Source organism: Galleria mellonella, unplaced genomic scaffold (genome assembly GCF_026898425.1).
Source record: "Galleria mellonella isolate WM207_F2 unplaced genomic scaffold, CSIRO_AGI_GalMel_v1 utg78, whole genome shotgun sequence".
In the NCBI taxonomy this organism is placed as follows: Eukaryota; Metazoa; Arthropoda; class Insecta; order Lepidoptera; family Pyralidae; genus Galleria; species Galleria mellonella.
Window position 1 is genome coordinate 1,070,643 of NW_026442151.1, and position 17,643 is coordinate 1,088,285.

Here is a 17,643-nt window from a genome sequence, read left to right on the forward strand (position 1 = left end):
ATATATATATATATATATATATATATATATATATATATATATATATATATATATATATAAATATAATTATCATGATCATTATTACAATATTTTAAATTAAAAGAGAATCGAGCGCCAAAGTTCTCTATATTCACATAACATAGAACATAACTTTCTGGGTTCATCATATATATTATAATTTTAAAATATAAAATATATAAATACATAAACAAATTTGATTTTCTATGTCTTGTCGTCATTTTCAGAAACTCTCTTTCTTGCCATTTCACGTTTCGTATATACAAGTATCCTATGACCTTCACAGTCCAAATTTTCTTCATAACATTTATTTTTACAACACTTCTTGCAAAGTTGATACACACATTTACTACCCTGTAAAAAACAAAAGTAATTAAACACACTTCTTAAAATTGATACTTAGGTACGATAAAGATTTTACATACAAGACGTTCGGATCTTGGACTAAACCTGATAGGAGCGTTTAGGAAGGACTGGACAATTTTCGCATTCACTTATAATTATTTTTTATCTCTAACTTAATAGAGGTATTATAAATTTTGTATTTTTGTTTATCTACGAGTATCTATAGCATGTTAACGTCCAAACACATGGACTGACGTCAATTCGACTGATTCGAAGAAAAGTTAAACATTTGGTTTTTAGTTTTGGTACATTATATTATTATCTAATGGTAAGTTTAACGAAACCCTGTTTATTCTGACGTGTTTTGTAAAATTTTATGCTTATTTTAAAAATATATTTTAATAATTAGTAATTAGTGATTACATATTTGTATTACTATTTTGATGGTCTGGCAGCTTAACACGCTGCTTTACTTTCTGATATTCACGGTTTCGATCCCTGCGCAATACAAACACTTTTATCTGTTTGCATATTATATTTCTTTATTAATCAATGTAACAGTTTTCGTCACACAATTGCAAATCAATATTTACATTATAATTTTTAAAATAATAAAATAAATAATAACAATGATATTACATTAACATTTAAATTATAAATAAAAATAACATTATAAATCAATTACAGTACATGTTAATATAATGGTAACATAATAAACTAATATAGATAGCACAAGCTCTGCTAAGTTTGGGACTAGATGGTGCTGTGTAATATGTGCAGTAATATTATTATTTGTACTAATAGACAAATTCTGAGAAATATTTTTTTACTAGTTTAAACAAAGTTTAACGATTTGCATAAAAATAAAATATTTGTAAAAAAAAATTAACTATATTCTAGCTATTATACAAAAATATATCCATATCATAATAAATTATTAATACTAGTATCTTACTTACAAGTGGATTGGGGCACATTTCATTTATACAAATTTCTCCACTTCTACCAGGCTGATTTTCAGACTTTATTGGTCTTCTCATAATTCTTCTTAATTTTTTCATTTTCTTTCTAGATATAGCATTACCATCGGAGTCCTCATGAATTCGTTTATGAATATTTTCATCCTGAAAGCAAATGAACCTAAACTAACATACCACATTATAATCATTTAAAAGTATAGTATTTATATACCTATTATTAGAATAGAAATGTTACCTGTTCTTTATTATGCCTTTCCATTTTCTTTGTATGCTCTTCTGGGGACATTCTTACATAAGGTTGACATATCCAGGGGGGCAAGATCAAGTTAAAATTGATTCTTATTATAAATTCATCATTGTCAAAATGTTTTAACCCCTGATGGTAATGTAAATATTTCTCCTTGATTGTAATGCAAACTTGTCTAAAATCATTAATATTTTGTGCAGTTGCTAGAAGTTGCCTAAGTTCATTATTGTCTTCTAACATGAAGCTAAAACAAAAACCACAAATATTACCAAAATTAATTTGAAACATTCTTTAAAATTTGTATGCAATGTATTCAGATAAATAATAGAATTTTAATTTTGGAAAATAAATTTGACTCACAAAAAATATAATATTATTAATATAATTACAGTTTATGGAACATTTTAAATAAATGTCCTCTGATGTATGAAGATGGACAAGGGAATTTCTCTACAAGATCAAGATACTCTTGTGCCATCTGCCATGTCAGTGGATTAATTCCTTCAAAGAGAGCTGGGTTTGTTAGTATGCCTTCTGCACTCATTATACCATCAACTTTTGTACATTCTAAACACCTATAAACATCCTCGAGACATTGAATGTTACCATTTGCAAATATAGGTATTGACACTGCTTCCCTGAAAAAAGATATAAGCATCTTAAAATTATGCAAGTGAATAATATTAGAAGTAATAAAATTTAAGCATTAGAAAGTAGTAAATAGTTTCATTCATAAGCATCTCACCTAATTGCTTTTATGTGTTTCCAACTAGCTACCCCAGTGAGGGGTCCCTTTTGTTCCCGTGTTCTTCCATGAACAGTCAAGAGTTTGCAACCTGCTTCTTGTAACATAAGTGCATATTTTACAGATTTTTCTATGTCTTCAAAAATTCTTATTTTGCAAGTTATTGGTATTGAAACAGTTTTAGACATTGTTGAAACTGCCAAAAAAAAGTAATATGTTTTTAAAATCTGAGAAGTAATAGGTACATTTTAGAATCTCAAATCAAATGATAAGGAGAATCTTTACACCTACACTTAAGTTGCAAGACACAATGTTCATCTTCATGTAAAGTTTTAAAGCTTGCATACAACATGAATCCATCCATGTAATTTTAATACAGCTTCAGAATACCTACATAATTATATAACTATTATGAATGCAGAACTATTCCAAGTTTTGCAAAGAAGTACATAAGCATTTGATATTGATTCTGAAATATATTAAATCAAAATTTCAATAATTTTAGTTATAATTTGAAATATAACCAAATAGTGCCTAGTTATGTTTAGTACCCCCATATGTAATTTATTACTATATAAATTGTTTATTTGGTCCATAGGAATCAAGCTAAATAGTATCCTATATGTAAAATCTAAGCATGACTGACACATCAACATCCATACAGAAAATCATGTTATGAGTTTTTTTGTTTAAATATCAGCAATATGTGTTTGGTGAATATACTTTTCTATTATACTTTACCAATTTTTTGTAGAAGTTCCCAATCATCTTGAAGGTAGGAACCATATTTACCCCTCTTAGCAATTGACTGTGGACATCCAATATTAATATCAATGGCATCACAATGTTGTTCAGCTAATTTTGCAGCAGCAGCCATTATATCAGGATTATTTCCACAAAACTACAAAAACACATGTTATTTTTTAGTAAATTTTTTGTACGTTTTGATATAGACTATTATCATTGCTCATTACTAAATATAAGCTATCACTACATAGTTTTCTGATTACTTTTTCTAAATCATGCAGCAATTTTAATATAGCTTTCACTGTTATTTAGTTGTCTTTTTATGGAAGACTTGAATGTAGAATTTGCATCTATGGGAAGATGAGATAGGTTGATAATTAGTAATGACTTGAAAAAAAAAATACAAATGTATATTAATGGGAATAAAGACAACAAATTTTGCTATTTAAGAATTAGAACACAATCAGAAACAAATTTATACTACTTAACATTAACATACAACACACAAAATAATGATAAGAAAGCTATAGTAAGTTAAAAAACACTCAGACTTCAAAACTCAACACAATTATTGTCAAGTGGTGTGAAAGTCGTTTAACAAGGTCTATATCATTATACTATTATAAAATCCAAACGGGAGAAGGATCTCAAAAAGCGGTATCAACTTGAAATTTCATTGGCTAGAAATTATCGGATATTATTTAGTTGAAAATATTTACCTGTACAATTAAAGGACGATCTTCCTGGCACGTTTGCAAACTATCTTTTCGGTATTTAGGATCTTTAGTAAAAACATTGCTGTGGAACATTGGTGTATAACACAAGTGAGCACCATGTCTGCGACAGAGAAGACGCCACGCAAGTTCACTAGCATCTACCATTGGTGCAACCACAAAACGCGGTCGACCTAATAAGTTATACCAGTCGTAAGACATAACTAATAGCTACTAACATATACACTTCAATCACTAAATACAACAATTAATAAAAAAAACGTAATATGCAAGACAATGTAAAAACAATAAACACGTGATTCCTTATCATTTCATTCGATATTGACACGATTCTTTGACTTTGACATTTGTCAAAGATAACAACGTAACAATACATACGACAATAATAGTAGTCTAAGAACTAAGAACAAGGCATTACACAGAAGGAATGACAAAATAATAATTGTAAATCATATGATTGCCTCCTTCCTTCTTATGCAAATATAATTAGTAAGGGGGAAACGAATTGTTCGCAATGGAGTTTGACAGCCCCATTTTTTTTTTTTCTGCTTTTGTGGCCTTCACCCCGATATTAGGGTATTTTGCCAAGAACAAAACGGGGAAACGATAATAGTAATAAAAATACCTAACACAAACGAATTTAGAAAGGATAAGGATTAGGTCTAGGATATTTATAGGATATGAAGGATATACTTGTACATATGAGAATATACTTATAAATATATAGGAAATGCAATTATAATTAATGCAACTGTAAATGTATTCATGTAATATAACTAAATCTTAATATTGTTATCATATATACAGTGAGTGTAAAAAGTATTCGTACACCTAGGGTTATAATAAAAAAAATACGAATTTGATAGACTTTCCTCTATTTATTTAACTTAAATCAATACTGTTAAATAGTTTAACATTCCCGCACTTTGTTTATGATAATTATTGTTTTTTAAAAAAAAAATTATACAACATAAAAATATTTTTATGTTAACTAAGCAAATAATGACAAACAAAAAGTATTCGTACATTCATGCTTTTTTAAATGAAATTCTGTATAAATCATTTATTCAATCGAATTTTTCATATGCCTACAATGCCAAGGTCATTTTTAATACGTAGGTATAGATATTAGACGTTTTAGTTGCACTCGTGACAAGTATAGACGTGTTTAGTTACAAAAATGGGCCGTAAAGCAAAAGAAACGAGTGAAGAGGAGAGAAAAATAATTATTAATTTGCATAATCAATGCAAATCATTATGTGAAATTGCAAAATTTGTCAATAGACCACGTTCAACCGTACAGACTGTAATTGATCGGTTTTCTATTACTAAAACACTAAAAAACAAACCCAGAGGTGGGGCGTCCATCAAAAATCACGCCTCGATTGGATCGGAAAATTTTAAATTGTGTAAAAAAATCCAAAAATTAGTGCCCCTCGAGTGTTACAAGAAATTAATAATATCAATGATTGCCATATTTCTGTCAGTACCGTTCGGAACGTATTACGTAGTAACGATTATCATGGAAGAACTGCGCGTAAAAAGTATTGGGTAAATGATATTAATAGAAAAAAAGATTAGAATTCGCAAAAAAATATATTAATGAAAAAATCATTTTTGGCAAACTGTTATTTACTCAGATGAATCGAAATATAATATTTTCAAATCGGATGGACATCATATGGTATGGAGAAAACCTAATATGGAATATAATAAAGAAAATTTATGTCCAACGGTAAAACACGGTGGTGGGTCAGTATTTGTATGGGGTTGCATGAGTGTTTTTGGGGTGGGAAAACTTGCATTTATTGATGGAATTAGGGATCACAAAGCGTATATTAATATTTTAAAAAAGAATCGTCTCTCTAGTGCAGCTCAAATGGGTTTTAACAATAATTGGATATTTTTACAAGATAATGACCCTAAACATAAAGCATGGAGTACTAAAGCATGGATCCTGTTTAACGCTTTAAAATACCTAGAGATTCCTCCTCAATCACCTGATATTAATATTATAGAGCATGTGTGGGATTATCTCGATAATAAAATTCGAAATCGACCAATTTCGAGTAAAGAAACACTAAAAATTGCGCTTCGTGAAGAATGGGCATTAATACCGTCTTCTTATATTTTCAAACTAGTTGATTCGATGCCGCAAAGACTCCAAGCTATCATCAATGCTAACGGTGGTCCAACAAAGTATTAATATTTTTTTAATATTCATTTACTTACAAATTTTATAAGTGTACGAATACTTTTTGTTTGTCATTATTTGCTTAGTTAACGTAAAAATATTTTTATGTTGTATAATTTTTTTTATTAAAAAACAAAAATTATCATAAACAAAGTGCGGGAATGTTAAAATATTTAATAGTATTGATTTAAATTAGATAAATAAAAGAAAGTCTATCAAATTCGTATTTTTTTTATTACAACCTTAGGTGTACGAATACTTTCTACACTCACTGTATATGAAGATAATATTTTATAGATAATAGGATCATTGGAAGAAAGTAGAGTAAGAATAGAAGTTGGGAATGGAACACGGATGGATCGGAGATGATTAAAAAGGGAGGTGTGGTCAAATTTAGAACATGAGAAGAATATATGATTCAAGTCCGCCACTTCAGCACCGCAATTACACGACGAACTTTGTACAATACCAAGCTTGTATAAATGAGAAGGTGTGCATACGTGACCTAGACGCATACGAGTTATAATAGTTGTTGCGGTCTTTCCAAGCTTTAATTTACAAAACCATGGTTTGAAAGGAATATCGGGTTGTATAAGGCGATAAAATCTTCCTTTTATTGTACTTGTTTTTTCCCAATATTCCTTCCAGGACAGCCCCATTGTTAGGAATAAGCCCTATTAAGTCGACCTCCACGTGGTTCCCCCTGGAAACCATGTATTGAAACTTGTATGAATTCGTCACGATGGGCTAACTAACCTGCTTCATTCTTACTTATCACCTTTCACTGGTGCCCCCGTGCCGGTGTATACCGATGGCGTGTGTGGGGTTACCATTCCATTATCACCCAGTAAAAAAATATATAATTAGTAAAAGAGGACGAAAGATACTGCTTATTCGACATAGTTTATGTAGAAAGGAAGGTTGATTGGATAGCTAAAAATTAAGATTGACAGCAGTTGTGTTATTTTTGAATGTTCATTGCAAATTCTTTATGAATACTTATTCATAAATACCTAGGTATCTGTTACCTATAAAATAAATAAACTTGTTCTAAGAAAAAGCAAAGTTGACAATTACCGTTACCAGCTGTCAATGTCAATATCCGGCGATTTCTTGATGAATATTTGCTCGTTATTTTTATTTATTAATATTAATTTCAATTTTTGTCATTTTATCCGTGATAGTACTTTTTCTTAACTGTAACTTATTTTAGTATCATAACTTTCAAACTGTATCCTGTTTATTTAAACGGATCTCAATAACATTTATTATCAATTGTAGAAAATTACATACCCTCATTATGGCTCAAGATTTAATGGTAAAAATTATTGTCTTTACAAGTCTTGTGAAAAAAAAACTTTAATTGATATTCTTAACATACAATTAGTTTATGTAGTGTAGAAATATGCTACTTTTCCCAACTCATATTAATGAAGAAATTTATTTTTAATCCTTGCAGAGTCAATTTTACACATGTCTCAATCTGCCACTACAAGAAAAACTCGCAGAACTGACAAGAATTATAGATACAGGACCGAGTAAAGATCTGCAAATTATATTTCCGCAATTGGTGAACAATATTTTTGCATCAACTTTTAGTAACGGATGGGGTCTAAGAACAATAACATTTGATGGAAACAGATATGACTTTGAGGCTTTGATAAGATTCCTAGAACCTTTGGGACCAATATTTCGCTTGTGCTATAAACTTTTGTCAGATTCATTGTTGAAGTATAATTTGCCAATAAATGTTTTACCGGTAAATTACTATTTATATTTGTAGATTATTCCATAATAATTTATAAGAAAATCATTTATAAAATTAATTACAATAACTTAAAGTATGTTCACCCTAGTTTTTATCAACAACTTCATCCATATAACTAGGATAAAACGTGGCAAATGTCATGTGTATATTAATTTTCATAACAATTTTTGTTTTTAATGGATGATAATGGATTGGTTACTCAACCTGTAGTAATAATGGTCCATCACCTCTCACTGGTATGCCGCCAGTGATAGAAAAGGATGAAAGCAGGTCTGTTGGCATTATGGTAAATTCGCCACAATGAGACTGCATGGAGGTCGACCTGGTATGGTATATTATTAGCAATGAAGACTAACCTCTTCATTACTAACAATTTTCCCCCACCCTATGGCAATTGCTAGAGCAATAATATTGCCAAAAGTTGGTTTAGTTCTCTTTGATAGATTAAATAATAGGTTATTTGAATAATATTAAATTTGTGAGATTATAATATATGATTATATATTATAATTGTTATGGTAACTCATTATATAAAATATGTTTAATGTTATAAAAAATTTGCTATTCATACTTAAAGATATTAAATGTTGAATTGACATTATAAGATTCCATAGAATATAAATATTAGATGAGTCAAGTATATTTTTAAATAATAATACTTTTTACAATGATTTATTTTAATGTATGTTTTATTTATTATTTTTCAGTTAGATTTGCAAATGACTCTAGACAGAGGTAGATGTCCTCAGTTTTATGGAGATATGCTGACTATGGACTCACAGTCCCTGAATATTGTAGCATTAGCACTGAGTATCCTTTTTTTATAAAACATCATTTTTTATAAAATAAGAGCTATAAAAACCAAATTAATATGTGTATTTTTAACAAGTAACTATTGGTTATCATAATAATAAGTACTTGTACTATGGGTATTAAACAATTGATAAAAATACTCAAATAACTTTTTTTGTAAATAGTTATTATAAATAAAAAAATACCCAGACATATGTACTCAAAAACCAATTTTTGTATTGTGCAGAAATCAAATTAATACCTATTGTAAGGCAAGATAATAGTGTATGCATATCTACAACACTGTGACTGTCAAATATTGATGGATATAATAGAAATCTGTATGTATCTATTAACAAAATAAGTATATCTAGTAGTTGTTTTGTATTCAAAATATAAGCTTTGCTGAATTTGGGATTATATCACACAGTATAATACCTTTAATAGTATTGTTTATTTTTACATATTCTTTCTCTTAATATTGTTAGTAATTATCAATATTTTAACAACATTCCTTACATATGTATTAAACAGATCCCTTTGACTATTACATATTCAATTTTGCATTGCATTTAGTTAATAACAATCAAAACAAAAGTTCCTGGGAAAATTGGAATAGTGTTTATTTTGCATTGGCATGTGATTATCTTACACACTTTTTACCATCTGATCCTAATATACCTATCTTACCGCATATACCAAATTATAATGGAAAGGTACCCATGGCAGCACCCTTGCAAACTGCTAGCAGGTGATTTGTTTATAGATTTTATGTTTTACCATTGTGTTCTGAGGAATTGTTTGAAATAATGCCCAAAGCCATCCTTTATCATTACACTGCTTCCCATCGACAGAGAATTCACTTGCTTGAACCTAAATGGTCACATACAGTGTGATTTTACAGGAGTTTCCTCCTGCGAACGCTCAGGCTGTGGAATTAGCTCCCTGCCGAGGAGTGATTTTCTCTAAAAAGTACAGTATAGTGAGGCTCTTCGAAAAGGGTATTAAAGTTTCTTCAGGTTCAACAATGTGCACATGACACCCCGAGTGTTGTGGGCTTCTATAGGCTTCAGTGACCATTTACAATCAGATGAGCTGTATGCTTGTTTGTCACCTTTGTGGTATAAAAAAAATATATAATACATAATATTATAATATTACATTTACTGATACCTATGTGATTGATACATAATTATTGCTGTTTGATAATATTTTTGTATCTATATATTAACAATTGTTTTTATAGACCTCTTTACTCTCCTTCGTTGTTACTGATATCTGATATATCTGGTATGGCCAATCAACATAATCAGCATACAACTCAGTCTCAGTCACGTAATGAAGTTTGGCGTTCAGAGACAGTACTGCAGGTCTTTATCGATATTTGGATGAGTGTGGAGCAATGCAATTCAAACAATGTTGATGTAAGTACATTGAAATGTAATATTATCTTTTTACTTATTATTTCAATGATGAATGATTTAGAATCATCATTGATTTTGGTCAATGATGACACTAGATCATAACTTTGTATATTGAATGAAGTCAGGGCTAGTCAACATTAACTTTTATTATATAAACGTAATGTCATTACTGAACTCTTTCACTGTCTGTAACTGTTTCACTGTATATAATAGTAAAAGGCTCAAGCTGTAACTCACTTGACCAATTCTAATAATACAGTTTTTAAGTTCAATTTTCAAAAAACCCTTTGTAATCCATAGGGCATTCAAATTAAATAGAATAGCTTTTTATTAACATATTATGTGACATTCTATAATTAATAAAAATATATATACATGTATAATTTTGTACTCAATCTTATACTAATATAATAAAATTGTAACTTGATGATGTCTGTACATTTGACATTTAAGAAAAAATAATTTTAAGGCCCCTCAATAAAATCAATAGATGTCAAAACAAAAGTTTTTAGAAATGTTCTCAATCTGTCTGTATGGTTGTTTCGGCATCATGCAAAAGCTACTGCAACAATTTCTTTAGAGAAAGGTGTATTTTAAAAACTGGCGTATATTTTATCTTGAAAAAGCAAAGAAGCAGGCCAACTGTTCCTACTTCTGAAGTCATACAGAGTGAACAAATTATGGACTCTGATAGAGTTATTCATCCTAATTGCCCCAAAAGGGCACAAACTGCACAATTTAAAACTATAAAAAGTAATTATGGAAAAGTAAAAGTATTTTAAGTAGACTTTTAATATGAATGTCTTATGCTTTAAATTATTGTAATAAATTTCTTTAGGCCTCGATCCCTTATTCACATTTTTCAATTTCATGTATTCAAAGTTCCACGAAGTGCTAGCAGTCACTAATATTAATATAAAAAAATAATTACCTACATTTATGTATTTTCAGATGTACCAGAAAAATTACTCCACAGTATTTTCAAGTCCAGAACGTGTAAGGACAGTTCGGGTACTTGTGAAACATATACATTCATATTCTGCGAAACATTTAATAGATCTGGAGTCTCGATCTTCCGCGCTCCGTAAATATGCGCGACAAATTATGTGTGTGAAAGGATATCATTATGTGAAACATTTAGTTACTACGTGGCCATTGGATGCTTCATTCAGACTGGTTCTGGAATTGTGGTTGAGTCTTATCCAGCCTTGGAGATATACAGATAACAATATAAACCAGGACAGGTTTGTTTCTATTTTATAAATCTTTCAGAACAAAGTGGCCGGTGCGATGTTAATGAGCCAGGGGTCTGATCAATTATCCATCCTTGTTGAGCAAAATTTCCCTTAAAGTTCCTAGTACTAACTCGCGTCGCTTTATACTTTAATATTTCACTGATTTGCACACAGTATAGAAGTAATTGCTTCATAATATGGGCTTCCACTGTTTTCAATGATGTATGTATGTAGTAGTGATAATGAATACGATATTTTTAATAGAAGCAAGAGTTATATAAGAAAAACTATCGCAAATTATTCATTCTCTGATTTTAACGACGTTTAGCTTGTGTTTGCACACGTATTATTTATCTATACTGTAACTGATCCAATTTTCTTTGACTATATGTAGTAGCTTTTAATTCCCTTATTTTTGTCATACATATTTAATTATTATTATAGCTGTAAGCTTTCCTCAAAAATAACAAATAAATTGGTTCTTATTCCTAAGAATGGTGCACACTTACTCCAGCTCGCTACTTCGCCACTAACGAAATGGTGTTGTCATCGATCTTACATATTTACACAATACCAAAAATATAAATCACTTGCAGTTCTTCTGGTGAAATTCAAATTTGATTTTACAGACAGATGACACGGAAGAGAAGGGTCATAAGTTTTGGGGAGTAATGTCCTCTGATATTTAATTTATAGGGTGTCTTTATGTAAATATTCTTTGTTATATAGGAATACAAACATTAGTAAGAACTTATATAGTATATTTTATTGTAAGTACTCGTAGGCAGGTTAATTTTATGTGCGCCATGGCAAAAGGCAGTAATAGTTTTTTTTTTAATGAGTGATAATGGAATTGTAACCCCATCCGCGCTATCGGTATACACCTGCGCGGCACCACTGATGGATGATTGGTGAGGATGAAAGAGGTCAGTTAGCCCATCGTGACGAATTCAATAAGAATTGTTCACGATGGTTTCCAGGGGAACCACGTGGAGGTCGACCTAATATGGTATATTGCTAACAATTGGGTTGTCAATCTCTATTGCTAACAATCCCTTTCCCCCCAGGCAGTAATAGTTATTTATAATAAACTAAATAATAAAATCAGTTGTCCTGTTTAAGTATGGCACTAGATTCGTAGTCGTCATATTAGCCGTTAACTGCCTACTGTTCAACATAGGCCTCCTTTTGTTGGGGATTTGCCAGTAGTTGCCACGCTTGGGAAGCAGGTTGACAGCCGCAGTTAGGTTTTAATGACGTTTTAAGAGGGACGCTGCTGTTTATCTCTCGACCATTAAGTTCACTTTGTTGTCTGTTATGACACCCAGGGGAAAAGATGGGGTGGCCCGTTCTATGGTGGGACTACACAGCGAAAATTGGCATCGACAATGGCATTAGATTATTTACTATTATTAATATATAAAAAGAACTATCCCTCCTTAAACTTCGCGTGAGTGAAATTGTAGGTAATAACCACTAACATAACAGTATTTTATAACAACTAATACATGCCAATGCTAATTTGTTTTTCTAGATATCCAACATCAAATAATAATCAAGAGGAAGGAAATAGCAGTACTTTGGATGCTAGCTTTACTCAATATATAGCTGAGAACTTTCCTTCATACACTTGCATCTTTCAATTAGTACTGCCAAGATTTCTAAGATTAGATTTGACTGCCTATAAAAATGCAGTTATGTTATTCAGACTCGGCAAGGTATATTAAATATGATATATACTAATTGTTGTTGTTGATATGTTAAAATAAATGTCTTTATTGTTTTATTTTATATTGTATAGGTATTCTCACAGCAACATTTAGTTCCAGTTTTATGGAATTTGGAACAAGCAATGACTGATACATCTTCAGGCCTAAGTCATACTCCAGATACCAGTCACAATAATTCAGCTTTTGAACAAAGGTAATTAAATGTCCGCCTTATTTATCATAACATATTATTATAAAGCATATTTTGTAATTATTAACTCTAATATTTCAGTTGGTGTATACTAACTTTAATGGACGAAATGTCTGAAATGAATGTTATCACTTTTCTTATATTTTCTTATAAATTCTGGACAATAATATACAAATTAATATATTGATTCTAAATTTTTTTCTTATAACAGTTACACATATAATGGTGTGGCTTTACACAAATGGGTTGCCATAGCAAAACAAGCACTATCTGAACTAAATTTATCAGCAAATTATGAATATGACCCCATTTGGAGTGACAACAAGAAACAATATGCAATGGAATTTGTACAGCGAATACTTGCAGCTAAAAGTATTTCAGAAAAAAACTTTGATGAGATTTGCAAGAGGATCAGCCAACAAAATCAAGGTATCTAATAATACTGAACTACTAACCGTATATACTACTCTTACTAATCGTATATATATATATAGGGGTTGATAATTTGTATACAACTAAATTTAAAGTTGTGTCAAGTCAATTGTAAGTTTAGTTCCAACTGATCCATAAATTATAAAAATTGAATTTTACTTTTAAAAATAAGAAAAGTTTTTTGAAATTGTTTCCAATGTATTTTTAAATTTTCATAACAATTTAAATGAAATTTGGAGTATGCACAGGTGCTTTTGAGGAGGAAATACCGATTAAGATACATGTTATCTCAGGTAAAATTGGATATTACCACTATTTTATTTTTGATGTGTTTAACGATTACATGTGTGACAATCAATGAGTAAGTGGTGAGAAGCAGATCTAAGTACATAGAGTCGATTTTCTTTGCTAAAAATCGTCAAATTATAATAACATACATACAAATAAATAAATAAATACCACTGGACATATTACACAGCGCCATCTAGTCTCGAATAAAACAGAACTTGTGGTATCGATACCGAATAACTGATAGAAATACTTACTTTTTTATATTATACGTACATAGAAAACACCCAGATTGATACAAATGTTTGTATTGTGTGGGGATCGATCGTGAAAAATTATTTTTGTTTCATTGGAATATAATACTGGAAGAACTGTTTATAGTATTCATATATTTACATTCAGAATAAGGTTTCCCTTTCATACTTTATTCTATTATATAAACATTGATTTGCAACTCTTACTTATTGGATGTTTATTATTCGACCACGCTTAGACGGGTAAATGGATTTGAATAAAAATCGATACACATATAGGTTGTATCTTAACACATAGGATACATTATATACTGATTCACGCGAGCTTAGCCGCGGTAAACACCTAGTCTATAATAAAAATTATGATTATCATTTTTAGGTATTTGGAGTAGTATAAAACATTGGCTTATGATTGATAACCAATTTGAGGATGAGATGCTTTTGGAGGAGAGTAGAAAGGTGCCAACCTATTTAACTGCCTCTATTCATCATTTTTCAAATATCTTTGGAGTAAGTATAATTAAATTATTACATATAATTGTCAAGGGTGTTTTCTAGTGATCTGCCCAGTTCTGAAGGGCACACGGGTAGGCGATCCGGCCTCCCCTGTACCCATTGTAGTTTCTGATCAGTATCTACTATACAGTATCCCAATTTTCCTTTTCGCCATAAATCTTTTATTTCTTTTTTACCAACTTCATTTATTCACTCCCAACATCTCTCCTTTTTCCTCAATCCTTTCCTTCATACCGTAGGTGGCGGATACCATCAACAAAGGTATTCCCACGGAGGGTTGACGTCAAGCAGGTAGGACCGGTCGTAAACCCAAAACCTTGGATATAATAAATAACTTATATACGCGGACCCTAAATAATTGGGTTAAGGTCAGGAAGACAAAAATTTCACCTATATTTTGGCTAGAACATATAGTTCAAAAAGTTTTGTACACTTTGACAATACATTAACTGTCTTTACACACAGACCAGCTCGGAGAGAGCTTTTTTCACACAAATAAGCGTGGATTATACGCTCATATCAGATCGGAGCTGACCAAACCGTTTCACATAATGTATGGTAGGTGCGGATACTGTAAAATAATAAAATTGTTTTACTTACAACTTATATCGAAATATTTGCTGATATTTCGTTACATAATAACATTTATTTTATGTTGAAACGTATAGCAGTTGTTGGTGCGGCAGTGGTCCACACGGATTCAGGGATTGCGCAAACGGAGCTAGCTCCTTTATTGTTTTATACTAAGTGCGTTAAGTTTACTTTCTAAGAATATTATAATGAAATATAAAAATAAATCTTATTCCCATAATAACTAAGACTCTATTTTAACCGCGATTAAAGTCTGCTCTACTTCGAGCCGGTCTATGTGAATAGGCACTAAAGAGATGGAAGGTAAAACATAAAGAGGAATATTTGACGAAGACGTAGTGTGTTAATCGATACGTCATAAACTAGTACTACAGTTATATTAATCTCTATTGAGATATTTATTTTAAAGTACATTGTTTGTCTTTCAGTTCAATGAAAGCACAATACTGCCTCCAGAACCAATAGTTGAAGACACATTGGAACATTCTTCATTCGCTAACTCCTCAAATTTTCCATTGCATATTACTAATAAAGTAAGTAAAAATAATTTTGAATGCATATATTTTTAGAATTATTTATAATATGTTATTCCAAATATCTTGATTTTAATTATTCTGAATACCTAACCTTTCAGCTAAGAAGTAAACCGACTGAAGTTCAATATATGGGTGATCCAGATCTAATGCCAATTACTTCATATGAGAGCACGATATTAGTTAGAATGTTGTACCAAATATCTTCAAGGATAAATGAAATGGTAAGTAACATATAGATTAAAATATCGTTTGAAGACTATGTTATTTGTTTCATTAAAATTGTTTTTGGGATCGTAGGTATTTACTACGTTGTTAAATCAATAAATTGTGTATAATATTGTGTCATAAAAAAGATGTTATATTGTTTCGCGTATTAGTGTTTCACGCAGATTCATTATATGGAATATATGGATATCTAAAGTCGAGTAATTTCTATGTTATAGGATTTTTTCATTATATAGGATATTTTTAAGAATATTCTTAATTTTAGTTTGACTTGATTTTAATATGTAATTATCAATTCAACAAATATGTAACAATAATGTGTAATTTTCAAAACAATTTAATTTTCAATGTTACTTACTGACTTATTATTTAAAAAGTACTCTGCCTACGAACTAAAACGTAAATTATGCAATAATTTACTTAATATGCTTACAATTTTAGTTCGTAGGTACTTCTTAATAATCAGTCGGAAACGTGAAGAAATATTTGTTTTCGAAATCGACAGGTCTTCGTTATGAATTCGACATGAACTGTCAATTCATTTGTATCTTCTTAAGGGAGTGTTTTTTAGTCAAAGTTAACATTTTTTCAAAGAAATATTGGTCCTTAAATGACAAATATTTTGATCCTCCTATTCTAACACCTTTTAATTTAGTATGGGAGACTAAATTATTTGTTTTTTCGAATTTTTGTTTCACGAAATTTCTGTCTTCATACATTCTATGCCGTAGTAGATCTTAGTTTTACCTACAACTTCGATTTCATTGAGAAAATTTTTATTTTTTTAACTTGTAATTTGTAAAACATTTTTCTTTCAGTTCCAGGAAGAATTAACGACTTTTTGGAATAAAGACAATTTTTGGGGGTTTGTAGCCCGAGAAATATTACAAAAACCATGTACCATTCATATGTATGTGAAAGATGCAACAAACCATCAGAATGTTGTCAGCCAAATTCTCCCCGCGCGACTGTCCTTAAGACGGCTGGGTTCCCAAGCATTCGTCGTCTGGACCGCTATAGGATATGCTCTGTTTAGGTTGTTCTCATATAGTGGATTTACTTATACCATTTTCTTGTTTTTATTTTGGATTTTCTATATTTTTACAAAAGTTTGTTTAAAAATGTTAAGAATAAATAAGTAATAATGAAAATAGTATTGTAATTTATCTATATTGAATACAAAACATATTTTTGATACTTCAACTTTGCCTTTTATTTCACTAAATATAAAATCTAAACTTTCTATTGCTAAATTCTCTGGAAGTTAACTACATAAATGGTTTTCCCAGTAGCGGTTATCGGATGATCGTATGGTGTTCATAAGTGGTCCGAACCTACCAAAATAATATATCAATAGAAAATAAGAGCACAACATAACAAGCAGACTAAGTACCGTATATCATTATAACTTTAACATATAAGAAATAGATATAATCATTATCATATCATATCAGCCTATAATATATAAATATCCCTTGCTGAACATAAGCCTCCCCTAGGGAGGGGAGGAAGGGGGGGGGGTTGCCAGTAGTTGGCAGACGGATTGGCAACCGCAGTCAGGTTTTGCAGATGTTTAAGAAGGACACTCCTGTCCATCCCTTGCCCTCCCTTTGTCCCCTCGTACGACACCTACGAGAAAGGAAGGGGTGGCC

The 17,643-nt window shown here is 30.5% G+C and overlaps 2 protein-coding genes across 3 annotated transcripts; one reads left to right on the plus strand and one right to left on the minus strand.

Annotated features, from left to right (window-relative positions):
- Positions 1–109: 109 nt before the first annotated feature.
- LOC113517264 (tRNA-dihydrouridine(16/17) synthase [NAD(P)(+)]-like) lies at positions 110–4,346 on the minus strand. Of its 2 annotated transcripts, none has more exons than XM_052901462.1 (7): positions 3,802–4,346; positions 3,077–3,236; positions 2,336–2,531; positions 1,980–2,228; positions 1,579–1,834; positions 1,323–1,508; positions 110–372 (listed from the first exon to the last, which is right to left on the minus strand). In XM_052901462.1, exons 1-7 carry the CDS (start codon positions 4,015–4,017, stop codon positions 223–225), a joined length of 1,413 nt encoding a protein of 470 aa, XP_052757422.1. In that variant the 5' UTR covers positions 4,018–4,346; the 3' UTR covers positions 110–222. The 2 variants fall into 2 exon arrangements, with proteins under 2 accessions (XP_052757422.1, XP_026757697.2); XM_026901896.3 differs by having other exon boundaries at positions 1,323–1,487; positions 3,802–4,342.
- Positions 4,347–7,095: 2,749 nt separating this feature from the next.
- LOC113517508 (sphingomyelin phosphodiesterase 4) lies at positions 7,096–17,194 on the plus strand. Its single transcript, XM_031912478.2, has 13 exons — positions 7,096–7,328; positions 7,470–7,769; positions 8,486–8,588; positions 9,105–9,321; positions 9,817–9,994; positions 10,946–11,238; positions 12,764–12,947; positions 13,031–13,152; positions 13,361–13,578; positions 14,503–14,633; positions 15,659–15,763; positions 15,865–15,987; positions 16,810–17,194. The coding sequence occupies exons 1-13, from the start codon at positions 7,311–7,313 to the stop codon at positions 17,131–17,133; spliced, it is 2,316 nt and encodes a 771-aa protein (XP_031768338.2). The 5' UTR covers positions 7,096–7,310; the 3' UTR covers positions 17,134–17,194.
- The last annotated feature ends 449 nt before the right edge of the window (positions 17,195–17,643 follow it).